Source organism: Mercurialis annua, linkage group LG4 (assembly GCF_937616625.2).
Source record: "Mercurialis annua linkage group LG4, ddMerAnnu1.2, whole genome shotgun sequence".
NCBI classification, from domain to species: Eukaryota; Viridiplantae; Streptophyta; class Magnoliopsida; order Malpighiales; family Euphorbiaceae; genus Mercurialis; species Mercurialis annua.
Genome location: NC_065573.1, coordinates 28,056,904 through 28,084,426, shown reverse-complemented (window position 1 = coordinate 28,084,426; position 27,523 = coordinate 28,056,904). Strand labels below are relative to the sequence as shown.

The following is a 27,523-nucleotide window of genomic DNA, read 5'->3' as shown; positions in this document are numbered from 1 at the left end:
AGTGGCTTTGCATTTTCCCGAATACAAGTCGGTTATCCCAGCCTGCTCATCAACTAACTAAAATCCGGTCGGCACTTGAGCATAGTGAAAACCTGTCATGGCTACACTAATTTCTGTGCTCAGCATAGCTTGATACGAAAATTATCACCGGTTAGTTATTTCTGGAATAAATGCCTCAAAAAGTCGTTCTCTATTAAGTGGAACTTGCATATGTTATTTGGTGGCAACTGAGACTCGGTATAAATAAATCGACAATCATTAAAATTATGTACATTTCCCAGTTTTCCTATTTACAAAATGATAACACTTTTTCTTGTAACCCTCATCAAAAAAATGGAGGGACACATACATTCGTATTCGTGTTACCTTGTATGTTGAGTCATACGCTAGCTGCAAAATGATTAAATATGGTTTCCAGAGTTGCTTGGCTGATACTGTATTCTGCTATTCCCAGCTCATTTCTGAAGTTGAAATATATAGGTAAGAATGACTCTAACAAGTAACAACGAAAAACACCAGCTCAAGTTAAAGTATACATTCACCTATTTCGCTCCAGGTGTCCAAACACATCCGCGAGGGAGAATCCTTCTGAGTATGGAATCTGCAATAAAATTGTTTATCAGTCGCCACTCAGGCTGTAGGATGACTTGTCATAGATGATGATGTGGGATGTAGATAAATCCATAATTAAAATATTAAAAGCTCTCAAAGTTTAAAATGCAATGCTACAAGCAAAGGCCAAAAACATGCAACTGAAAAACTAAGCATATGTTTAAAAATACGTAATTGTGAAACAAAAACTCAACCTGTTAAGTGAACTTCTAATTATAGTTCTATCGTCTCTAACACACCCTAAGCAAAGGACAAAAACATGCAAATGAGAAACTAGACATAGTAAAACATGTTTTCCACAATTGCAAAACTTGTAGCTTTCTTGCCATATAACCAATCCATCCAAAAGTTTAAAATGTTAGGTGAAGCTCCAACTATGATTTTATTATCTCTAATACACCACCACACGCGAGAATTCACCGGAACACAAGTCCATTTTACTTTGTGATCAAATATAGATAGGGTTTGAAGCATGAATAAGAACAGGTTCCCCTTACCTTGTCCTCAAATATTTTAATCAATTAATGAAATTTCCTAGGATCGACTTCTATATTTTAAAATTTTAGAGACTCTGATACCATGTCAAATAAATTTTCACCCAAAAACTCAAACAATTAGGTGAGGCTTAACTATAGTTTCATTATCTCTAACATTCCAAATTTTATTTTGCCTTCTATGGAGTTTCCCCTTGTGCTTCAATGAGAGAAGTAGCACCAAATACAAGGACCTTTTTGCTCCAATAGGATGTGCAACTACTTGATAGACACTTTTATCGGGTTAGTAGTTACACAAGGAGCTTTTTGATTTATCATTCTTTCATTTCACTGTTTTGAGTTGAAGTCGCATCCTTTAAAATAACAAATTAGTTCCATTGGCATTCGAAACTTGTGATCAAGCACCTTGGAAATGGTGATTAGGCAAAAGATAATTTCCCAGGGTCTCTATATCTTAAGAATAATACGTAGGAAAGAAATTACCAGGGAAAAAAGCTAGCAAAGATTTAAAATGAAACTAACAAGGAATTAAATTAGCTGGGTTATTGTAGTATCTTGAATAAACTAATCTTGTCATCTTATTTTCCTAATGAATTGCTGAAACACTTGGCCAAAAACAAACATGCAAAATATAACTTGCAAAGAAAGAAAACACAAGAGTGTTATTTCTTAGAACTCATTCACTTAAAGCAACAGGCATATAGATGAGATAAGTAACATTACGCATTGTTATTTTACCTGATATTTAACACTCAAACCATTGCACCCTTGAAATGTAGCACCAGGGAATGAGCACAGAATAAATGAATCAATAGCTGAAAACTTCTCTTTGGTTAGCCACCACTCAGAAAATATTGGCAGCGGTATCCCACCTAGACAAAAGTACGAAGAGTTAAGTGCAGCAATAGTAAACATCAGCCTTAGCTTGTCTAGCACAAATAATAAAATTATCTTAACAATTTACTGCAACTTAGTTATAACCTACGCTATTACAACACTAGATAGAAAAAAGGTGTTGCTACATTTAGTTAAACAACATCTGACGTGGTAAAGTGGAAAAGACAGGTTTCAGGAAATAAAAAAAAAAGCCAAAAAATGGCAAAGTAAATCGAGTAACAATGCCATGTTTGCTACCATCCAACAGGTAAAGCTACATCCTCTAGTAAAATCAGCTTTAGTATACAAATAATCCAAAAAACTAGAGCTTGAACGCCATCAAATCTAGAAAGTAAACAAAAATACTTACCATCTCGAACCAACTGCTCTCCTAACTGTTCACCAAAATCACCATCAGAAATGGGTGCTGAAGACAAAAGTGTATTAATTCTTTGTTCATTGCCAAGCCACCGACCAATAAATGATATCAATTCTTTTGACAATCGGATCTCTGCTACTGATGCATTTTCAGATGTTACGAAGTCTACAGCTCCAATGCAAACTTCAAGGTCATTGAGTAGAGTTCTTGGATGTGAAGGAATGTTGAGAAGCTTTCCCTGAATAAGGTGGCAAAGATTTTCCAAGTCTACAGAGCTAACCTCAGCAGGTTTAATCTATGGCAGACCAAAATCAGAAATTAGATCATGCTCAAAATTTTCAGAAATTGTACATCTTCAAAGAATGGATGTTTAACACCTACTGTTAACATCTTCTCAGATCCTAATCTATAGTATGAACCATAAATTGAGAAAAGGAAATAATAACTAACTATAGACCTCTAGCTCAAGGTGATTTCCAAATCGTGTTTTCAGGTGCTGCGGACTTCCAATGCATCTTAATTTGCCGCCGCCCTTCAAAACCAGAGCAAAAGAGACAATAGTTAAAAGGATGTTTCAGGAGTCAGTTTTCGTGTTTCTAAAGCTCGGAAAAGCCAACTGTACTGATACCATTATTCCAATACGAGTGCACAGTGCCTGAGCTTCATTCATACTGTGGGTTGTAAGAATTACTGCTGTCTTTCCATGTCTAGTTGACAAGCGAGATATCACTTCCCACATGAATCGTTTGGCAATTGGATCCATCCCTAGAACAATCAATAATCAGCAGCCATTAGTTGACCTAATAAAAAGATGAGGAATTGACACTGAAATGATGATGCTTTTAAGTGCAAAACGATTTTCTAGAGCCTGCAGTTATAAGGACTCGTTGGAAAACAATAAATAGACAAGAGGTCAGTCATACACTAGTACAAGTAAATAAGGAGATACAACTTCAGCTTAGAAAGTCAGAATTCTTTCAAAGCGTCAAATAATCAATTCACCCAAAAGCTCAAACTGTTGGGTGAGACTTTAACAATAGTTATATCTTAACACCCCCCCGCAAGCTTCATGCTAACTGGGCTTGAAGCATGAACAAACAAGCACACAAGACCCATATCATCTTGTGCTCAACTTAATCTTTTTTGTAATTAATCAAATTGGGGTTGCCAAGGATCGAACTCTAGACCTTTCGGTCATAGAGGCTTTTGATACCATGTCAAATAACCAATTCATCCAAAAGCTCAAGCTGTTGGGTGAGGCTTTAACAATAGTTATATCTTAACATAAAGCAACAAGCATATTGTAATAAGATGAAAACCTGTAAAAATATTTTCCAAAAGCTCAAGCTGTTGGGTGAGGCTCTAACAATAGTTATATCTTAACATAAAGCAACAAGCATATTGTAATAAGATGAAAACCTATAAAAATATTTAGGCCAAAATATATGCAGAAATATTGTATTATTGTCAAGAATAAGTATTAAAGCATTAGTATGGTAAAACGGTTGATCGGAATTTCTGTAGATTTATAAATGCTCTGCAGTTGTTGGCAAGAACAAATATCCAAGTTATAAATGTAAGCTGCACGGTTGCACCCCTTGATCTATATTGAGATAAGATTAGCCTTCACCCAAGAAAAATTGCAGTAGGGACTCTTCATAGGAGCTAATTGATACCAAATATCATTTTCTTTTTTACAAACTTTGTTACAATTGTACTTACTTAAATATGCTGAAATACTTTGGATAAAATAAACTAGGTTATTGAAACTAGATTATTGTCCAATTATTACAAGATTCCACTTTTCATCACAAACTACAGTTTGGAAATAATGAATTCTAGCCTAGACATTGGGCAGCAAACTCGTAGCAAACCATTGAAACCAGATAAGTATATGTACAATCAACTTCAATACGGATATATAAGCACATAATTTGGAAGTTACAATGACTTGCTACAGATATTCTACCATCTTATAGGCATATGTTTCTACAGCATACAATGGGTTCCTATGAATTTTATACTTACCACACTTCTACCTATTTCAGCTCTAATACATACTGCCACTGTGGTAGCGGCAGGAATTTTCTTGTAGCTCGACTTTTTCCTCTTTTTTAGTCATACCTTACATAATGAATCTAATAGCTTTGTTAGGTACAATAAAGTCAAAAACACAGAGAGAAATGCTTGCATTTCCAAAACACATGCCTAATGACAGATTGCAAAATTCTTTGGAACTTTGATTTTGCGATTAGCCCAAGGATGCACAAATGGACAAACTAATTTCCCATAACAATAATAATAACAAAAAATTCTCTCACAAAATCTTGAAACAGAAATATTGAAATGAATAGCAAATTTACATTTATATCAGCAGCAACTATGCTTTGATTCTCTTTTATTTTTATTACCAAAGATGGGCACAAAAAGAAGGATCGACATGCTCACCTGTTGATGGCTCATCAAGAAATACAATTGGAGGGTCCCCAATCATTGCAATTGCAACAGATAATTTGCGCTTGTTCCCCCCACTAAGTACAAATGATGGTTTGTCAGCATGTTTCAACAAGTCAAACTCAACTAACTTTTCCATGACAACCTGTTCAGTGAACAAAGGCATAATTGCAAATTTTAATAATGATAAAAAGAAACTATATGATTGTTAACCAAAAAGCACCTGGAAGACAAAGAATGAGAGACAGAAAGACAAAGATGTTTAAATTTTACTGCAATCATAAACTGTTCCAAAAGGTATGTTTGTCCAAATTCATAAGATTGTTAAAGTAAAACATATTCTTAAAACAGTGTTAAGAACAAACTGAAGAAAGACATGTCATCGGAAAAACTTGCATGAATTGGCTTAAAAGCAGATATTAAGTCTGAATGGTTTTAGTAAAATAGGCGAACCCCTGAACACTTTATAATTTCAGGGCATAAGAGTGAACTATGGATAAACCAGAAGGCGATGACAATTAAGTACAGAATTTAAATTCACGTACATCATTCATTCTGCAATTAGCAACTCCTTTTATTCTTGCATAAAGCTCAAGATGCTCTTTGACAGTTAAGAACTCCAAGAGAGCATCAAACTGGGGGCAATACCCAATCTGCAAGTGATTGACATAATCCAATAAATTAGTTACGATTCTATAGATAAAGATTTAAACATGCCTTCGATCAGAAAGCAATCTAAGAAAAGAGATCAAGACATACATGCCGACGAACAGCCTTGGGATTAGAACGTATGTCATTGCCAAAAATAAATGCAGTTCCATCAGTTGGAGATTCTTCTCCTGCAAAATGAAGAATAGATAATCTTAAACATAATTAATATTTTGCAGCATACAGAATTCCCATGTGTTTAATTTTCAGCCATTAAAATCATTTACCATCAGTTCCTTCAATAAAATAAATGTTGCATATGTTATAGTTTATGCAGCCAAACATAATTTAGAAAATTTGAACATTTCAGACAAGAAACGAGAAAAATCGTTATCATAATTGTTGAATACCAGATAACATTGATAGAGTGGTGGTCTTGCCAGCTCCATTTGTTCCTAAAAATCCGAAACATTCTCCTGCTTGAACTGAGAAAGTCAATGAATGCACAGCGACTTTTTTGCCATATTTTCCTCCAGGATACACCTTAAATATGTGGCACAAATTACTATAAAGGAAAAAGGTGAATTGCAGTATTATTAGCATAGTTTACAAACATTAACATACCTTCTGAAGATTACGTAAGTAGAGGATGGCATTGTCAACAGATCCTGAAAGTACCCTGTTTCTTTCTGTTTGCACATCAATGTCTTCATCCCAATCAAGAGAAACAGCTGCTGAAGAAGATTGTAGAAGGGGTTCTGAATAGTCAGAGGAAGAGCCATGCCGAATATTCTTCAAATTCATCCAAATATTCTTCAAATTCATCCAGTACTGTGTGATTGTAACTGAAGTGAACTTGTGAAAAGGAAAGTATTCCAGCCCGATTGTTAAGAGAAAGTAACCAATGCTCTACAAGATGAGAAAAAAAATTCAGATCCACTTAAGCTCATTGTCGCCTTCTTAACATATAAAGTAAGCTACTACAGAATAAATACATAAAGACTTGTGGAAGGAATGCCACTAAAACTTTTTCAAGATGTAAGATTGTATCAATCTGCCCAACTAACAGCTAATCCATTTTAAATAATTCCAACATGTTGCCAAAACTTTTCTAACCTAGCAGCTGGAGCCTGTGCATCCATATATCCGTACATAGTTAAATTTTAGTAAAAAGAATAAGTGACGGATTTGTGCATTCTTATATAAAAACATCTCAATACAAGCAGTGATAGGTTTGTTTCATCAAATCTTGCAAATAAATAACCATTTAAGATGATTGGCTTTATAATATAGAAAATTCTAAGTACAGCAGAGGCGCTTGACAGAGCATATGTTATGAGCATTGCTCAAACTTATTAATCGCCCATTATGGAAATTAGTAACAAGTCTTACTAATTTGAGAGATGGACAGAGGTAGGAGGTCAGAATTGTCAATAGATGAAACAAACCTCTGTCCATCTCTCAAATTAGTAAGACTTGTGACATCTATCCACCCATGAAGTATTTTATTAAATGCTGGTATAAATGTCATAAGTACTGCTTAATGCATAATGAAGCGGAGAAATCAGTAAGATTCAGTTTGAGTCACAAAGTAGGGAGACAAATAAATATAATAAAAATTTAACCACTAATCAAGATGAGAACCCCATCAATGAATTTAGCAGTACCCCATCACAGAAATTAGGCCATTACTGGCTTTTAACCACAATTTATTTCCTGCAAGCACGTAACTAACGTTCAGTTCAAGAGTCGGGTGCCGATAAACCTTGGATATGCAAATGTTTAAATAACTTGGTGGTATTGTTAACTTCTTTGACATGGGTAAAAGGAAGTTCAGGAACATATTTACTCCTTTGTTGTGAATATAGAGAAAGTTTAGCTAATAATTCATTCATGCAAAATTCCCTATTAATTTAAAGTTTCTTTTACTTATTAAACATCTTTATTCTTAAGAAAGAAGTATATCTCAAGGTTATTTAGACAAAATGGCACAAATATCACTTATACAAGTAATGGAAAGTTATCAAAGCATCTACTATCTTGATCACATGGACAAGGCCTCAAATACGGACACACAATTAAACCCTTGACACAGCATATTGTTTTTCCTATTCATAGCTATGACTACAGTCTAGTTTAAATGTAAAATTAGAAATAAAACTGTAGTACAAGAATAAGGAAGGAGGCTTTAACCTCAATGCCAAGATATATTATGGAGGCTCCAGTGACATTCCAATCATAAACTGCATCACTTGATTTGTCTTTCATCCCTTGTCGTAAAAGAGCCAGTGACGCAAGTCCATCAGCAAAGCAAAAACCAGGTGAAACTCTGAAGAAGTTCTAAAAAACAGAATACCACTAGTGTCAGGAAGGATGGAAGTCATCCGTTAATAGTATGTCGGAACACACATACATCACCATTTATCTTATCAGATGCAATCACGGGGAATTTCACACTTATTTCTCACACACCAAGTAAACTTTAAACATCACAAGGCCAACAAGATAAACATCTCCCATAAAACTAGAAAAAATCAGTACAGACTGCATATATGTCAAAAGCAATACATTATTTCTTAACATTCCCACTCTCCAAGCAATCAAATATCATCAGATTCTTGCCATTTGAAATTTCTTGTTAAAATATTAGCCGTCATTAAATGACATTTGAAATGCCAACGACATGCATGCTTTAACTGCATTAATGAACACAAATCTGAACCAGAGAATATTTGCAAACATTTGTTTCCTCATCTAAATTAGGTAGTAAACTTTGCATTTAGGTTTCTTCGCATGACATTTCCGCAACCTCTCTTTCATGAGTTTTATTTCATGAGTTTTAGCACTATAATTTTATGATTTATTTTTATAATAAAAGCTAGTTATGTAAATCTTCGTATGTGTTAGTTGATTTATTGTTATTTTGATACCCTAATATTAGGGTTTTGATTTGTATTAAGATCATTTGTCTTCATGTATTTGTGCTAGCAATTTCATTCAGTAAAATACATCAGATTTTCAGTTTCTTAAGATTTTCAAACTATAATGTTTTAAAGAGTAAAAGCTGTTTCTATCTTCTTTTAACAACTATTGAAGCAGTTGACAGTAGATGTTTCAAAATAAATGCCAATAAAAAAAAATCATAGTACTCAATAAAGAAATAATTTATGGTGTAAGAGGAAATTAACCTTAAGAACATTATTTGCACTTGCTGTTGTCTCTATAAGGCCCATGATGAATGAGATCACCATTAGAATTAGGCCGGTGAAAAACTGGACCAACAGAATCACATTCTGCAAATATAGCATGCACTGCATTAGCATGAGCTTACAACTTGGAAGTTGGAAGAAACCCATAACAAGAGAGAATATCAGCGATACCTGAGCCATGGTGTGATCAGAAAACAAGAATGTAAGACAATACGTTGATGATGCGATTGCTAGTCCATACTCCAGAAACATGAAAATTGTTGGCCAGAAACCATCTTTTCCGATAAATTGATCCATACCTGCAGACCCAAATTAGATTAGACTGTAAGGCTAGAATACCTTATAAAACAATTTGATACAGATTTGCACCAAAGTAAAGCAGGAAGAATTTGAGGTTGTTTGATAACTGGGCAAATTTGGATAACAACATAAGTAAATTGGGGCATAAAATTTCCTTTGCTTCCTTGCATGTTTAACTTTCAGGAGCTTCTCAAAGAGTAACTTATCTAGCACCTCAAAAGAATCCTGTATTTCTTTTTCTTATCATGATTTGTTATTTGGCCACAGGAGGTACAAACTCCTTCACATTATCCTCTTTGTTCCAATCAATTCAAAGGGTCTTATTGCAGAAATCAGTACTCGCAAAACCTATTTATACACACATCAGACAGCTTATCCCCAATTCTTATGCATGCGAAGAAAGAAACAAGATTTCCTCCTGTCCCCTACTGCTGATCACTTTTCCTTTTTTTTTTTTACATATGGACCAACCAATACGATACTTCAACGAGCAATCATTGGAAAGGACAATAAGACAATATATTTACTATATCCAAAGACCTAATTTGTACACCGGCATCTCTAGAACATGGTTCAAATTGAAAGGATATTAGTGCTTTACAAAAGCAATTAAAATTGCAGAACTGAGAACCCCAGTTTAAGTTAAAAAAAAAAACAGTGACAAAAAAATCAGCAATTATTCAAATGCGCTTAAGATTCTAGGCAAACATAACTTCAAATGTTTTCATTTCATCACTTCACCAACCAATTTACTAAGCAATGTGAGGCCAAATGGTTGTCCTGAAAACTAAATAACTAGACAGAGATATAAGAATAAAATCCTGAGAATTTACCAAAGATGTAAAACAAAGCTACTGCAAAAGATGAAGGAAATAAGAAGCTGATGAAGTCCCAGAGGAATGTGGAAGCCCAATATGAAAGTACAGAAACCTGAGAAGAGCATAAAGGTTAAACTTTGCCTCACAAAAGCACATAGAAATTTTGGAGAAAATGTTCGCAAAATTATGAAAATATAAAAATAGAGAAGCTGGTATGGCCAAAAGGAAAACGTACCCCACTAATTAGCTGCTGGTGCTTAGCCTTCACCTCACGTTCCTGGATCAAATAGCTTAGATATAAATAAATATTTATGCCACAGCAAAAATAATAACGGTAGATGTAACAAATTTTTCTAGTTTGAGTTTTAGATTCCAGGCTAAAATTATGAAAGATTTTTCGTCCGCAGCATATCTTTTTCTTTCTTCTTTGCAGAAGGCATGGCAAATAAATTTCATGTAAAAGAAAAGTAGGGAACAACAAATAAAATTTGATGCCTAAAAGAAATATATGAGAATATGCAAGTTCACATCAACAAGAGCCTTATATTCAAGAAGATAGAACTGACAAATTGCAGAAAGCAAAAGAGTCGGACATTCAAAAAAGATGTCAAATAATCAATTCACCCAAAAGGTCAAAGTTGCCGGGTGAGGCTTCAACAATAGTTTTACTATCTTAACATACCCCCGTACAAAAATGCCCATCGGCTTGAAGCTTGAACAAACAAGCACACATCTCATCTTGTGCTCAAATACTTTCATTAACCAAATGGGAGTTGTCAAGGATCAAACTCTAGACCTTCAATCATAAAACCTCTCATACCATGCCAAATAACCAAGTCACCCAAAAGTTCAAGTTGTTTGGTGAGGCATCAACAACAGTTTTATTATCTTAACGAACTATATGCTATACCTATAAACAAATAAGTAAGAGATTAAGAGCACAAAACAAGAAGAAATATTCCAACATCACAAGGCACATGGTCCAGTCAAGATTCTTGTACAGCCAATGACTACTTTTTTTTTGTAGACGACCTTGAAAGGAAAATCAAATGATCAGTTACTAGCAGCAGAAACAACAGGCAGCCTTATAGAAACACTTCAAAATCTACAATGATGAAATCTTTCCATGCATGCATAGCCAAGGTAGACTCAGGTTATTGCACTGCACAGTTTGAGCCAGTGACCAAGGAACAGGACCAGACCAGCCGGGTGAACAGGGAACTGCCCATCTGTGTGGTCCAACTAACCCAAAGAAATGGAAATCTGGTCCATTTAGATTGAACTGAAAGAACCGGATTGAGCCAGCTGTTAAGCCGGTGGTTGAACTGGTTGACCGGCAGTTGAAACCGAAGGTTGGGCCATAAACCACACAAGCTAGGTCCAATTTTTTTACAATTTCGTCTGGCCACCGGTTCGGTTTTTAAACACTGGTTTGAGAAACATCAAAAGCGCTAAACAAAAAATGATGACACCAATAAAGCAAAGTTAACCTAATGCTTGAAAACAAACTTCCATCACTGCCACTACGAGATGGAATCTGTTTGCAATCTCCCTAAACCTTATACTGCAATCAATGGAAGGGCATCACCATAACTTCCTGCTATCAGCAATACTACAACGATGGAAATCCTATCCACTTTAATTTATTTTCACAGCTCAATATTCCAAAATAAGCAAACACCTGTATGACAATACTTCTTGTTACTGAATTCACCACATACCAATTGACTAGAGCAATAATATCATCCATAAAGAAATTTAAATTCAATTGAAATGACTGAAATCCTATTTTACATTAATTTATTTTCAAAGCTAAATATGCCAAATAAGCAAACACCAGTATGACTCTTATTCTTAGAATTTGCTACATAATCATTAAATAGAGGAATACTACTATCCATAAAGAAATTAACAGAATGTTCAGAAATAATACCTTCACAATGGCAACAGCAAACGAAGCAGGAATAAATGAAAATGCTATGTTAATAATAATAGCAGCAGAGAATGCATCCAAATCCTACAAAACTCAAAAGAAAATTCAAGTGTTAGTCCATGAAATGGTTCAAATACTTCAAAGCTACATATATTAGAGGCACCATACTCTAAGGAACTCTGTGCATTAGGTTGAGAAAATGACATGATTCAGACAATTGAATTATAAAAAAGTTTCATGCACAACAAGCTGTAGGCGTGTCATTTTGCTTGCAAATTGTTAGATTCCATCTTAAAACCAATTGGTATCAAGTGGAGGTGCCCAACCAATATATAAACACATGTCCACTCACACACACAACCAATGTGGGATTTCCCACTTTAACACTCCCCCTCACGCGTAGCGTGTACGGGCCGAGCAACAAAATCCCTCCTCACGTAAATCTCACGTGGGCCGGGCCAAACTCAAATTGTGTGAATGGACAAGACTCCGATACCATGTCAGATTCCATCTTAAAACCAATTGGTGTTAAGTGGAGGTGCCCAACTAATATATAAACACATGTCCACTCACACACACAACCAATGTGGGATTTCCCACTTTAACACTCCCCCTCACGCGTAGCGTGTACGGGCCAAGCAACAAAGTCCCCCCTCACGTAAATCTCACGTGGGCCGGGCCAAACTCAAATTGTGTGAATGGGCAAGGCTCCGATACCATGTTAGATTCCATCTTAAAACCAATTGGTTTTAAGATGGAATCTAACATTGGTTTTAAGATGGAATCTAACATGGTATCAGAGCCTTGTCCATTCACACAATTTGAGTTTGGCCCGGCCCACGTGAGATTTACGTGAGGGGGGACTTTGTTACTCGGCCCGTACACGCTACGCGTGAGGGGGAGTGTTAAAGTGGGAAATCCCACATTGGTTGTGTGTGTGAGTGGACATGTGTTTATATATTAGTTGGGCACCTCCACTTAATACCAATTGGTTTTAAGATGGAATCTATGTTAGATTCCATCTTAAAACCAATTGGTTTTAAGATGGAATCTAACATGGTATCGGAGCCTTGTCCATTCACACAATTTGAGTTTGGCCCGGCCCACGTGAGATTTACGTGAGGGGGGACTTTGTTGCTTGGCCTGTACACGCTACGCGTGAGGGGGAGTGTTAAAGTGGGAAATCCCACATTGGTTGTGTGTGTGAGTGGACATGTGTTTATATATTGGTTGGGCACCTCCACTTAACACCAATTGGTTTTAAGATGGAATCTAACACAAATCAAGGCATGCAGCATATTATGCTTGTCAGATAGTATTCCTGGTAGACATAGAAATCCACAGCTAGTAATATATAGTGATTAAAAGGACTTAAAGGAATCCGCAACTAGTAATATGCAGTGATGATAGGAACTACACAACCTTTAGAGAAACATGTTTAATTTTATTATGCAGTTATCAGCATCATGCCTCATAACACCACCTTCTTAACGATCTCCTCACTCTATTTTCACAAAGCAAACAATGCAAGACATTCTATCTATATCTAGCTTCAACAAATTCTTTCCATTGGACCCACCATCTAAACCACAACCAAGCTCTACATATACATTAAAAAGTCCCCTTTAACACAAAAGAAACAAGGAAGCAGTCTCTTCAATTTAAAACTGTTCCCAAGAAGATTTAATTAGTCAGTGTTCCCATTTCAGTAATCATTAATCATTCTGCATAACATACTGGATAACATTCTCAAAACTCTATAAATGTAACAATCAATCATAATGGAATCAATGGTCCAATCTAGGCTTCTAGCATAACATGTTTATGAGAAATTCTTGAGATCATTTAACATGGAAGAGGAAGCATACATGCCGTTGCAAGTGCTGGCTTTTTGTCATTGGCAAAGGATGGTTGCGTGTACGAATTGTCATATTCTTATCACCGGTAGCAAGCCTGAGAATTGCAGCATTCATCACATTGATATAGGTTGGAGCAGCATGCTGACAAGAGCTATTATGCAGTACGGTATATCCCAAACTCCCATCATCATTTTGATCATCCATCACTACCGCTCCATACCTGAACAATATTGAACATTAGAGCTACAATGCTCATTGTTACATACAAAACTTCCATATGCTTGCCACTTCAAAGGGAAGAAAAGTGCAGCATCTGGAAATTGGCTTTATAAGATAAGATAAAATTCAATTCTTCAAAAAAAAAAAAAAAAAGTGCAATTGATTAGTTTAACAAGCTAATCAATGATCATAAACTAAAATTGTTAAGGTTTCTGATATACAACAATAAACAAATAAAGTTATTGCAGCATAAATTTGACAACGATGTAAACAATAGGCTAGAGACCTACACTTCTGACTTTACATCTGAGGTAAGTGACTTATATCAATATCTCTTATAAGAAACTGAAGAAATACATGCAAGTTACAAAATGCCCCAAAGCCCCGTTCCTGTAAACTTACCCAAACTGCATTTTTAGGTTGCCTCACCATTGAAAAAAACCCAGGTGGCCAACATTACAAGAAAGTGTAGTACAAAAGACGATTAATTTAAAACAATGGATGACAGTATGTGTTAATGTAGAAAAAGTAGAAAACAAGATCAAGATTTTACGTTCTTCTTTGCTGCTTAAATTTTTCCCTCTTTTTCTTTTAAAACTTCCACTTTAGCTATGCAATTTCCCTTTTTAAGATAATCATAGAATTTAATTAGATAATTGCAGGAATTATAAATCATTTAAGACTGTTGGTAACTGTACATATTAAAATAAAAAAGCCAAGATAGAAAAGGACAAGCAACAATATTTTAAATTATCCAATATTATCCTCCAGTGCTTCAAAAATAAAGTAGTCCAAGGAAATCGTAACACATAGAAGATTGCTATCATAATGGAACTAAGGATAAAGTAGTGAAGAATCAGGTGACTATACATAAGTATTATATTCTTGAACTTGTTGAAAAGCTAAATTCATCAAAGTTTCTTCATACATTCACTTCTTTTTGAAGTTTATTTTCAGCCATTATATGAAACATGAATCTACCAGAAATTAGAAAAGATAGTCGATTGAATAATGAAGAGAAAAACTATATTGCACTTGTATGAAAAAATGCAATTAGTGAAGATTTTACACAATCTAACCAGAAGACAAAACAAAAACAAAGTGGCCATTAGATGCATAAATACAGAAACAACCACCTTTTATTAAGATGCACAAATACAGCAACAACCACCTAATAGTGGCTGGGAGCATGCAAAAATGGAACCAAACTGAAGCTAAATATTCAGTTCGGTTCATTTTGCAGTTCAAGTTAGTCCAATTATTGTTAAAACAAACCAAAGATAACTAGGTTCTATTTGGTTTTAGAGATCAAAAAAATAGGGTTGGTTCCAAATTTGTCAAAATACTTACATAACTGCGTTATAAGTTTCCCATTGTCTCTGTTACTTTATTTTCCTTCTCTGTGGCAGGTCCTTATTTATTTGTTTGGGTTCTCTCTCTCTCTTCTCTTCCTTCCCTCTTCTTGTATTTTTTTTTTTTTTTGATTTTGCTCTCTAGTCCGACTCCGATTCCTTGAAGCCCACTCTTTCTTTCGAATCCAATGATATCTAATCAAAATTTGTTTGTTATAATTACAAATTGAAATACATAGATTTGTACTCTTGGCAGTGAACTCTTGTTCTTACCTTCTTTCTCTCTTTATGATTTATGTTTCCTTTTCTCTTGACATCTTAACTTTTTGATTTCATTTTCTGATTTAGGGACAATGATAAGGATTAATGAGGAAGTCATGATCAATACAGCATGATGGTGCTGATGCGGATCAATTTTTGTGCTCTTTTTTAATTTGTCAATTTAGTTATTGATCATGCATATTATCGACTTTGTTCACTTTTATAACTTATTATTCATTGTTTGACTTTGGAAGCATCAGCGGGGGGGAAATTGAAACCTCTAAACTTTAAAGTCTTGTCATTAACTAACTCCTTATTTTAACTTGAATTTTCCTCAATCTGGACGAACGTTTTTCCATAATGCAAATCTCTATAGTTAAATTTTTGTTTTTGGATTAAACGTACCAAAGTGAAGCCCTACCAGTGACATATCAATATATCATATAAGAACAGAATATTCCAGTCATTTAATACTTCTACAGAGGTTATAGCTGCAAAATTATCATGAATAATATGTACAGCAAGTGATAGAACATTTCAGGATGGACAAGTTTAAAGAGAATAAGGTAACTCAGCATCCAGGTTAACATACCTCGACTGATATGATTGGTTGAAACTAGACATTAAAAATTCACTCATCGAAAGTAAAATTGGTCCCAGAGTTGGCCCTGCTGCTTTTATGGCATCAGCTAATGCCTTATCTGAATCAGGAAATTTATATGAACTCTCTTCAAAGCTTTGGATCCAACCATCATTGATATACTCAGCAAGCTGCAAATAAGTAGCTTTAAAGAGTTTAAAATTTTTGAAATTCAAGTTTACATGTGACTTAAAAGGCTGCAAGGATGATATGCAACTGCAATATCAGAAGAAGCCAAGTATAGTTAACAGACCTCTCTTGCAATAGGAAATGACAGATCAAAAGGAATTGGACCGCCTCCGCCGCCGCCGCTTAAGAGAGGATTAAATTGCGATGTTGTCAACGTAACAGATTGCTGATCAGGGTGTGGCTTAAGCTTGAGAAGAAGAAGACCAAAAAGCAAGAACACAGCAGGAATTAGAAGTTGGAAAACAATTGTTTTCCGGTCTCTTCGAGCAGATATTGCCCTCTTTATAAACAATGCTTTTGTATGCTGCCAAAATGTTGACCTCGAAATAATACAACAACTACAGCACTGCCTGCCTAAGAAGTTAACCAAACTTAAAACAGTAGCGACCATCAAACCACAGGCTCTGCCCACTAAGGAAAATATGACAGCAAAAACCTTTATATAGCTTTTTAGAAATTTAGAATCCAAATTTTTGGGGGGGTTATGATCTTGGGAAGCTGTGGAAATAATTGAATCTGATGGAAGAATATTGCTCGTCTGATTGATATCGACACTCTCATCGAAGTCACATCCTGCAACTCTCAGAAATACCTCCTCCAGAGTTGTAACTGAGATGCCATAACTTTCAATGCCAATATAATCTTTTTCTTTGCTTATATCTGTTTCAGAGTGAGAGACTAATCTTCTCATACAACTTTCAATTTCCCTAAACAAACTTTCAAAGGACGATGAGGAAGCCATAGGAAGCTTGAAAGAGATCTCAGTTCCAACCTAAAATGGCGCGCCGCATATGAATGTCAGTATAGCTGTAGCTTACACAAAAATATGCACGAGTTCATGTAATTGTACATAACATCCAAAACATCATGACAGATGATAAAACATAAATTAAAGCACAAACATATGAGATCTAAGAGTATCAAATATACAAACATTAATTAAATTTCTGCAACAAATATATTAAATACAGGTGCTAGTCCTTCTTAAACATGACCAGCACACACAATGAATGCAAGGAACACTGGGATTCAAGAACCTAGATGAATACCTCACTCACACAAACTGCTGATGGAATATGACGGTAAACAATATCAGCTGCTAAAGACATCGTAGGTGCCGACTGAAAAAATAATAATAATAATAATAAGGCCATTGCCGGGATATTGAAAGAGATGAAAATCTAGATATTTCAACCAAATAATTACCAATGGGACTACTAACCTTCACTAGAGTAAGAGTGTAACCAACCCCATAATGATGCTTTAAGAAGAGGGAGCTGTAAGAAAATTATACAGAAATGTGAACAATGTGAAATGCTCTAAGTTTAGCTATTTTTAGATAACAGAAAATATTTCATCGTCCATAGATGCCAAGGATTATGTAGAAGTTATTAGATAACTTCAAATAATGTTCCAGTAAGGGCTCCCAAGACCAAAAGCTTTTATCCAGAATAAGGACAAATTATGAGAAAAAAAGACCAAAATTTCGTAAGGAAGAAAAAGTTGAACAGTTTAACAGTTCAGACAAAATAAACTGTACCTAGAAGTTCATAAACAGACACAAATTTTAAAAAATAACCATTAAAACAAAAAACTACAGAAAAGAAAGAACTCAAATAATTTTATAATCAACAGTGTAATACCAGACCAACCTTTAAATCATAATGATGAAATATAAACATGTGGTAAAAAAACAATAAGAAAAGCTACTAGCAGCCCAAAAGGAATCGAAAAACTTCCGTAACATCTAGCTAGCAAAAGGTTCATCTAAGGCTCCATCAACTTGGAAATAATAATGAAGCACGACCGCATCAACAATCCATATTTAAACAACGTAGCAATCTAAGCTGCTATGCAATTTCTTTCCTAGAAATTTTTTGGCAGGACAATATCAGCTCATGTGAATATTGGAATGACATAGCGTTGTAAGATACTAAACCTTCCGCAGCATTTTAAAGAACCATTAGCCATGATAGCTATCCGATCTCCTAGTTCATCAGCTTCATCCATTGAATGGGTTGTCAATAATATTATCCTGCCCTTCTTTATCTTCTTGATTAATTGCCATGTAAGCCGCATCGAGTATGGATCCATTCCGCTAGTTGGTTCATCAAGAATTATAACCTGTAACAGATAATGAGAATTAATTCTTGAGTTTTATTTGAAAATAAATGGAAAAGAGAAAGGTACTATTTCTTCAAATTTGTGTATCACCTTACTATTTCCTATCAGGGCAATTCCAAGAGACAATTTCCTCTTCATGCCACCAGAAAGCGAACTCACAACTGTGTTCACTTTATCAGCCAAACCCACCTGACGTTAAATATGTCACTATCTACCTCTCAAGACATAAGAGAAAGGAGACTTATAAAAATTAAATAAGAAAACTAACAAAAAATATGTGTATCACCTTTACTATATCCTACCAGGGCAATTAGAAGAGACGATTTCCTATTCATGCCAGCAGAAACACATGTTTCAGAATGAATTGACCATAACATGAAGCAAGACAGACATGTGTTCTATAGCATATAATATGCCAGTGATTTTTTAAAAACGATCCAAGAGTTGTAAGGATATCCATGTTTTTTAGATAAGGTGTCATGGATGGAGGTAATCAAATCTAGTAAAAGTGCATTACAGAATTCCTTAAGGGCGTGCAGTCAAGTTTATAAGGGCATTCAATCAGGTTCCACGGCGTATTTGTATAACTTAGCAAGCCATTATGCCACACCATTTGACAGGTCTTATAAAAAAAATTCACAAGGAATTCAAGGAACAGAATAAACTATAACTGATGAAGTCATGAAAGCTTGTAATTCTATTAACCCGTCTAGAATGAGTATTAAATGTAAGGTACTAAATTAGTAATTTGCATGCTGTTTAGAATCAGAAAGCTAAAATAACTTGTTGTTCAGAGTTTTAGTAATATCTGCACATAATAATCAAATTACACAAACAAAAACTCACTTCATCGACCATATCAGTAACAGCGGTCTCCAAAATATCTTCCTCCACGCCTTTGAGTATAGCAAATAATTCTAAATGCTCTTTTACCTAGATAGATCAAGGAATCAGATGATTAATGGCAAATAAGTAATTTAAATATTAAGGGTCGCAAATAAAAAAAATCTAATTCAAAATAATTTAGGACATTACATGTCTGCCCCAGATAATCCATTTTTGTAAATGCACTCACATATTGCAAATAGCAAATTAGAAGATTCTTTCCTGTATAAGATCTAGCTAACTATATAGTATAAAATAGTGCTGGTCAACCTTTTTCAGGGCAAGGGCATATTCTGCAAGGCTACACACCAAATGGAAGAAAGAGAAAACCTGTTACTTACAGTCAGTTCTGGAAAAAGAATATCATGCTGTGGGCACACACCCAAACCATTCCGTATCTCATCCTACAGAAGACATCAAATTAATCACAATATTAGGAAAAAATTCATTTCCAGCAAGAATATTAAAAAAATAGAGAAATGTTAAATGAAAACTTATAAAGTTTTATACAATTTAATCTTAAGCTCAAAAATAATAAAACACAATGCAAAATAATTAAGACGGTTTTTATGAAATAATGTCCCTTTTTAGTATTATGAGGAAAAAATTATCCACATTCCCATTCAGAGAAAGAATGCATGATCAACAATCAAATAAGAACAAATACAAAATTCCGCTACACTAGTGAACAAGATTTGAACAAGATTGAACTAAGAGGATATGATAAGATTTTAAACTTCTTAAATTATACTCCCTCTGTCCCATTTAGAAAATCTCTGTCTCTTTTCTATATTCCACTTAACAAGTCTCATTGTACTTTTTAGCATAATTGTCCTTTTTAATCTTTTGTTTTATCTTAATGATTATAAGACAAGTAATAATACATATAATTCCAAAGCACAATTAATAAGGGCAAAACAAGAAAAAAAAAATTCTTAATATATGTGTAAATTAACAAAGGGATTTGGAAAGGGGAGAGTATAAATAAACATGCCCCTTTTTGCCTTTTCCAAGGCCAAAGCTGTTGATGCGGAGATGTCACATGCAGTTTCTTTGGGATGGAACGGACTTGATTACAGTTGTTAAACAATCTATCCACACAAAAAAAGGAGCCTCGAAAGGCAAAAATATGAAATGCATAATCGATAGTTGTGCCAGAAATTGTTACAAGACATTTGTTTATCAGATGCACATCAAACCATTTGCAACCTGCAAAATGGAGATGAAAATAATATCATAAAAAGAAAAGATCCTAACCATATCTCGTAGTATGTTCTTTCCAAACATCAAAGCATCCCCAGAAGTAGGAGGAAGAAGACCAACAAGCATTGAAATAGTTGTGCTTTTTCCAGCTCCATTATGCCCTTGAAAATTAAGATATTTCATTAGTACATCAAATCAGAATTATTCTTCAGAAAGAAAGGAAAATGATTTTCTTCTTTGCCTGTGCAAACCTACAGTGCCACAATCTTATATGAAGAACTTTAAATTCTTGATATATTCTTTTCTGGACTATTCAACTATTAACATTCTTAAGGTTTCACAATGAGAAGATTATTTATTAAATACGAGGGGTCTGTCTAAGTAAGAACTCATATTGTTATGGCCCATAAAAAAAGGTTCACTTTTATTAATAATATAAGCTGGACCTGTCAAGTCTTAAGGTTTTTGAAAGATTCCGGGGAAGCAAAACCTATAATAAAAATGAACACTTAGGCAAGCAGCCTGGAAAGAGAAAGAGAAGAGAAAATGACCATTAACAAGAGTTTACACTCTACACTCTACAGTTTACACAGCTAAATTAAGGAGAGAAATGCTCAATAGAAAATACAAGGTAGACAACACGAGCTTAAATTTACATTGAACAGACTAACCAGAGATCATCAACAGATAGCAGTGCAGATACAGGCACACATCGATTCACAAAGCTGAAGAATTTTTAACTCAATATTGTTGTTTACAGCTTAGGCTTCATAATGGAGGTATAAAAATACACAGCGAGTCTATCAGAACTCCACTGCTGTTTTAGGGCATTCATAATACTTATGTTGGTATTGCATGATTAACTAAAAAGAAAGGAGGCATATATCATAAGAATATATGTAATAGGAACAATGACTTGTTGTGATTCAGGACATAAACCTCAAACCAGAAACAACAACAAAGACCTAGCAACAAATAGGAATAAAAGAACCAACCTAGAAGAGCAAGAATCTGATTTTCATACAAGGTGAGATTTAGCGAATTAACAGCAGCATATTTCCCCCTTTTAGTAGCATACACCTTATGCAGGTTCCTAATCTGGATGCATCTGTAAATTAAACAAAAGGAACATATAAGAAGAGAAAGCAAATTAATACGTACAGAAATATGAATATACCTATTATCGAGTTCTTGTTGCTTCATATCCAAGCTTATTGCCTCAACAGCAGGTGCAGCACTGAAAAGCTTATCGCTAATTGTAACTCCTAAACTTGGAAGATTATGATTTGTAATGCTTCTCTTTCTCCAATTCATGAATAAAAAGTTCCAAGGGTAACGGACTCCATTTTCCCTGGGAAGGACCTGATCATATCTTCAAAGATCAGTAAGGTTTTGCAGAAAACAAAATTAAAGCAGATAAAAGTCAGTGAACAATAAATTGAATCCAGGGCTTCTTGCTTTCTTGAGTAAAAGAACATCATACAATAAAATCATTTCCCCTCTTTTGCATTAGTGGGCGGGATTCATCAAAGCTGCTATGCATGTATAATTATTTATGCAAAAAAGCTAATCCTTCCATGTAACCAAGTGAAAAGACCATTGATGAAAAAGAGTCAACTCTGATTGATAGGAGTTCTGGTCCACAGGGCATCCCGCACAGTGACCTCTGAAAAGTCAAAAATACACAGCCTTCCTCTTGCATTACAACATTTTAACTCATGACCACCTGGTTACAGCAGAGGAACCATAACTCCCCTTTTTTCTCTCCCTCCTACCACTCTAAACTCATGGGATAAACGTCTAAAGTCCCATTGTTGTGATAAAGATTATTTAGGGGATAGGCAAAAGAAATAAAAAGAAATGCACAACAGACCAGGTAGTGAAGTCTTAAGTCAATTTTAGCATCTAAAAGAGAAACTTCAAAGATGTACCTTATCAAGATAAAGACCAACAACACAATATAGCAGCATGTCAAGCCACATCATCAAAAAGCAGACCAAAAAATTCACTCCAGATGACCCCTGCACCAATGTTTGGCTGGATTTTAGAAATAATGATGCCCTTAAGAGAGAAAAGAATTACATATAAAAATTCTCTGAAGTACAAAACATACTAGCCATAAGTTGCTCCAACGAAGCCCGACACGAGCACGCTCATAATCAGCAAAGTTAACTGATCCTAGAGCGAAAGCCGTAGGTGAAAGTAAAGAAGCTAAGACCTTCAATATCCTATAAGAGAAAACTGTCAGATGAGTGCATTTGCGTCCTAATACATGAGTAGTTAAACCAAATACTACCATATACATGATAAGTTTCTTTCTCCCAAGAAAGTTCTCAAGCATAATCAGTTGATAGCACAAGCACTCACATTGGTACAGCTGGATCATTAACAGTGTAATAGGGAAAGAACGCCCCAAGAAAAGACAGTGTCCCAACTGCAACTGCTGTTTTTGCTCGTGTGAAGAATGTAGAGATCAAAAATGACAACATAATTGCGCTGAGTCCAAAAGAGAAAAAATAAGCAAACACCAGTGACTTATCACTATACTTGAAAAGGTTATCCATGGTGCATGCTGTAATTATTCCAGAAGAAATAGCAAACTGCAAACCCAAAAAAACAAAAATGAGAAGTAGACAAATCAAACGGAAAAGAGAACAATAGAAAATAATTCTTAATCATGGGACACCCTTTGGCCGGTCATTTCTAACAGCATATAAACAAAACCAGAGCTGACTCCTCTAGTTAAATTTAATTCTACTCTACCAAACCAAATAAAGAAACACAAAAATTTTGGGACAAAAACACTGTAAAATCATCTTATCCTCACTAAGTTTATCATAATATGCCAAACAATTTTTCTTCAGCTATAAATGGGTCAAAGAAGCAATGATACTATGGCCATGAAACACCACTAGTCAACCAATTTTTCCAAGAGAACAATTATAGATCTGATCTAAATGGAAGGACAAGAAAACTACATATATCATCACAAGTTCACAATATATTCTGTCTCCATCAAGTCATTACCGTCGACAAGAACATATTGACATAGCCAGTAAGCAAACAGTTCATCACAGACAATCACTATATCTATGAAATGTCAACTGGGTCACTGCCCCAGTTTAACCAATATGGAGAAGGTGCCACCACCATCACAAACCTAAAGATATCTTTGTGAAGACTATGGAGAAGAGTTGGTTAACCACAATATATAAGCCTTATATAAGCATTTTATTGTTCAAAGATGTTTACAACTGAACTGTAATTTGCAGAGGTAAAGACGAAAGGCAAAACCCTCTTGAATAACCAAGCCTTTCAACTAGAATGCTCAAGTGGAAGTGCCCACATGAGTACTCGTGCAATTTTTTATACAAAAAACAAGCTCATACAAACATTCAGGCATCACATACACATAGTTGATGTTCATCTTTCCTGCATAGTAATAATGCAGATATAATGAGGATGAGCATTAGCATAGTGGTAAAACGTCTCGTTTGGTGACATGTAGGTCATGGATTTGAAGCGTAGAAACAGTCTCTTTGGAAAAAAGCAAGGGAAAGGCTGCGGACAAATGCATCCATCCTCCATTTACCCCTGTAATAACCGAAAGCACTTCGTGCACTGCATGAGCCTTTTTACCCATTCAGATATAATCCCCATCCTCAAACATCATCCAAAATCAATGGAAAAAGTGGACAAAAAATTACAGAGCATGTTTCAATTGATCAAACGACATATGGGAAACTCGCCTGAAAAGCATAAGTGATAAACCAGGAGAGATAAAATACTCCGTCTTTTAATCCCATCATGTAGAGACCTTCTCTTATCTTTTGTTCCTAGAATATCAGAATCGAAAAGGGATTGAAATCAAAAAGATTGAAGAGCAAATATACAAAGGGTAAATACATGATTCTTCAAACTATCAGATGAGGAGAAAATTACAGGCAAAAATAAGAGAAGTAAATGAAAGCGGTATTAAGCTTTACAACATCTATCAATCATTACCAAACCTTCTCAAGCACAGCATAGCTGATAAGGCGAGAGATGGGGTAGAGAAATCCCAACAAGTACCTGCCCAGAGATCAGTAAACCGAAAATACTTGTCAAAGAGAGAGCATAAAGTGATTAATATAGTATTTATACACAAATATTTGAGGGAAAAAGAAAAAACATACAGTACTCCCATGACATTCTTGACAATAGATTGGAACTCATCGTCTGTGTATTGGCGGGTCGGGAAGGGAGCAACTCTAATTGTCGAGGGACTAAATTTCTTCCATGAAAAACTGAGGGAAGAAGATCTTCTAGAAATATTGGAAGATGGCAACTCTATGTATTCATTTACAGTCTTACCCTCAGTTTGCTGAGCTGAAAATACTATGAATGAATCCATTACCTGCTGAAGCTGCAGAAACCATGAAAGCGTCATTAGTGTGTAAAAAAAGAGAGATAAAAACAGGATCATTCTATAATTAAATTGTTCAACATTCATATCTTATTTTTGAAGCAAACAGCATCAAAGACAGATTAGAAAATCTCCACAAAATAATGAACAAATGGGCAATGATTAAGGAAAAACAATAATGTATGATGTCCTACTGTATTACATTTATGGCCACATCAGAACTTTAAAGGTAGCGTTAGGACTTACTAAAACGGACAACAATGCTAAAAATATAGGCCGTGATAGTTGATTTTCAAAGAAATGGACATGGCTACAATTGTTAATATGACCAAGTCTTTTGCTTTGCCCACTAATGACAATAAAAGTGAGTTCTGAAAGAAGGAAAAACTCAAAAATCAGAGTAAAAATAATTCAATAAAAAAAACAGCGGAAGAGTTGCAAGCAACCGTACCGTGAAGAATCCACTGAAGCTATACTGCAATGTTGGAACTGGATTAACACCCAATTCCAAGTCATTCAGATAAGGTCCATTTATATCCATTATGGTTTTAACATCGGGAAACCCTGAGAAAGCCCAAGAGTGATTAAGACGTATGCTATAATCGAATATCTGGGGACCTTGATCATGAAATATGATAGCTCCTTTTATTTTAGGATTTGAACAATTCCTGGAAAATTAGAACAGAAAATGTCAAGTTCATCAATGCTATTAAAAAGGATAAATTCAGAAGATTCTAATACTAATACCACCACAGGGAACAAAGATTCTTCAGTTTTTTAGTATCCAGTACAGTCAGATAAAGACCAAACAAATACACCCTACTAGTGTAATGCCACATAACTCCAAAAAGTTTATAATTGCACATAATCTAGTTCATATACTTGTGATTGCTGTTAATTGCACAGAAACTAAGTCATATACTTTATACTTTGTGCATAAGCATTAGTTCAGTCGAGTTATTCACAGGTAGAAAGAGACTTAGTTCTTTTCACATAAGGCAAAGAAAGATTAACACTTTATCCACATGTAAGTGCCATATTTCGTTCATGCACATAAAAAAAAAACTTTCCAATCAGAAGTGCAAGAATATGACTTACTTAACATCATAGCAAACACCATAGTTATCTGAGCATATATAGGTTTCCAACTCAAGTTCATCTTTGTAGATTCTTGAAACTTGCTGAAAAAAACAAGGCAACCCCATGAAGCTTGAAAGTAGTAAGCAAAAATATTATATCATGGTGTAGTATTAATGATTTCTGGCACACTTGAGAGAGAAAGAACAGCAGTACTTTCCCATAAGAAACAAATATCCTTCAGGAAAAAAAAAAAATAGAAGCAACTAATTACAACGCAATCATACTGGAAAACAAGATACATCAAGGAATAACAAAAAAGACCTAATAAAACATAAGGAAGCATCTTATTTACAATCTGAAAACAAGCTTAACTGCGACCCCACCCTATTGAAAGTATAACAATTGCCTATTCTTTTATACTCTCAAGTAAGCCATAACCCAAATGTAATTGAGGTCAGCTACACCATTTAGGCTTACGTCAAAAATGCTAAATCCTCTTACTTGTGTGCCCATATCAACAGTAGTTAAAATGACCTGGACTACAAATTGACATCCAAGAGCAAAACCCAAAAATCAGAAAAATGATCAGCAATAGATACCTCAAGTAAAGGAAACTTTATTGACAGAAAGCGAATCATCATCTTGGTTTTATCTGTATCAGGTGCAAATGCCAAAAACTCTCTCTTCGCCAACAATAACTCCAGAACCTGTTGAAAATTTGGTGATATTCCTTTGCCTATTTCTACAAACATACCTTCTCGTATATACCTGGAAACAAATTTAGTAATATCCCAATTGCTAGTTAATTCCAATGATATCAATAACAAGCAAGCCCGAAATGACAATTATATCAAACAAATTCAGCTCCAATGCCCAATTCACTCGTTTACTAGGCCGAAAAATCCACATAGGAATTTCAAAACTTTTATTCTAATTCTTTAAACTTGATTGTTATCTAACAATTGACAGAAGTGCAGAGACGTTGACTTACGGCTGCGCTTGATGAACTCGTGTATCAACTTGTGTTCTTACAGCTATTAAGAGTAACATTACAATCGTGGGAAGCAAAACCTGCACACACAAAATAAAAACAATGTGTCATTAAATTCTTCTTGCAATATTAATTCATAAAAGAAAAACTCAGCTGTAAATGAAAAAAACCAAATAAAATCCAAAAAAACCAAAGAAAAGTAAAAGGAAAAAAAATTCAATTGGAATCAACTGAGCTGGAGAGAAGAGGCTAAAACTTCAAACTACATGCAAACAACACACAAAATAAACAATGAAGCATTGATCAAGCAAAAACAATTCAAGAATTGATCAGATACCTCAAAAAGAGTAACAAAGGGGTGACGAATTTTGAGAAGCCAATTCATATAAAGCATGGCTTCCAACTGCCTGCGCCTCGTCGTCTTCTTCTTCGCCATAACTTTTGAGTTTTTAGAGAGAGAAAGTGAGGGTGTATTTTTAGAGAGAGAGAGGGGACTGTTTTTGTTTGACTGAGAAGTTATTTAGGAAGTGAAGAAGAAGGAGCAGAGTGTTTTTTTAAAAAAAAATCAGATTCGGACATTTGGAATAGTACG

General features: G+C 34.9%; 1 protein-coding gene across 2 annotated transcripts; it reads right to left on the bottom strand.

Annotated features, from left to right (window-relative positions):
- Positions 1 to 171: 171 nt before the first annotated feature.
- Positions 172 to 27,523, bottom strand: LOC126679523 (ABC transporter A family member 1). Of its 2 annotated transcripts, XM_050374570.2 has the most exons (40): positions 27,269 to 27,523; positions 26,932 to 27,011; positions 26,540 to 26,708; positions 25,959 to 26,041; positions 25,312 to 25,528; positions 24,631 to 24,860; positions 24,466 to 24,526; positions 24,205 to 24,291; positions 22,823 to 23,055; positions 22,569 to 22,683; positions 22,387 to 22,476; positions 21,633 to 21,817; positions 21,451 to 21,563; positions 20,510 to 20,616; positions 19,594 to 19,656; positions 19,214 to 19,300; positions 18,458 to 18,556; positions 18,183 to 18,367; positions 17,466 to 17,520; positions 17,293 to 17,364; positions 16,308 to 17,015; positions 16,007 to 16,185; positions 13,592 to 13,802; positions 11,724 to 11,807; positions 10,026 to 10,067; positions 9,806 to 9,902; positions 8,844 to 8,971; positions 8,652 to 8,756; positions 7,657 to 7,803; positions 6,088 to 6,372; positions 5,874 to 6,006; positions 5,575 to 5,654; positions 5,361 to 5,468; positions 4,810 to 4,960; positions 2,990 to 3,126; positions 2,819 to 2,893; positions 2,353 to 2,656; positions 1,845 to 1,978; positions 543 to 601; positions 172 to 461 (listed from the first exon to the last, which is right to left on the bottom strand). In XM_050374570.2, the coding sequence occupies exons 1-40, from the start codon at positions 27,365 to 27,367 to the stop codon at positions 380 to 382; spliced, it is 5,679 nt and encodes a 1,892-aa protein (XP_050230527.1). In that variant the 5' UTR covers positions 27,368 to 27,523; the 3' UTR covers positions 172 to 379. The 2 variants fall into 2 exon arrangements, with proteins under 2 accessions (XP_050230527.1, XP_050230528.1); XM_050374571.1 differs by lacking the exons at positions 24,631 to 24,860; positions 25,312 to 25,528; positions 25,959 to 26,041; ... (1 more) ...; positions 26,932 to 27,011; positions 27,269 to 27,523 and having other exon boundaries at positions 24,461 to 24,526.

What these genes read in the sequence shown, in the direction of transcription:
- LOC126679523 (XM_050374570.2), bottom strand. Translation starts at nt 27,367, where the DNA reads ATGGCGAAGAAGAAGACGACGAGGCGCAGGCAGTTGGAAGCCATGCTT. An exon ending in CCTTTGTTACTCTTTTTGAG is followed by an intron (nt 27,012 to 27,268) that starts GTATCTGATCAA and finishes TTGTGTGTGCAG; the next exon opens with GTTTTGCTTCCCACGATTGT. An exon ending in AGAACATACTACGAGATATG is followed by an intron (nt 19,657 to 20,509) that starts GTTAGGATCTTT and finishes TGTCTTCTGTAG; the next exon opens with GATGAGATACGGAATGGTTT.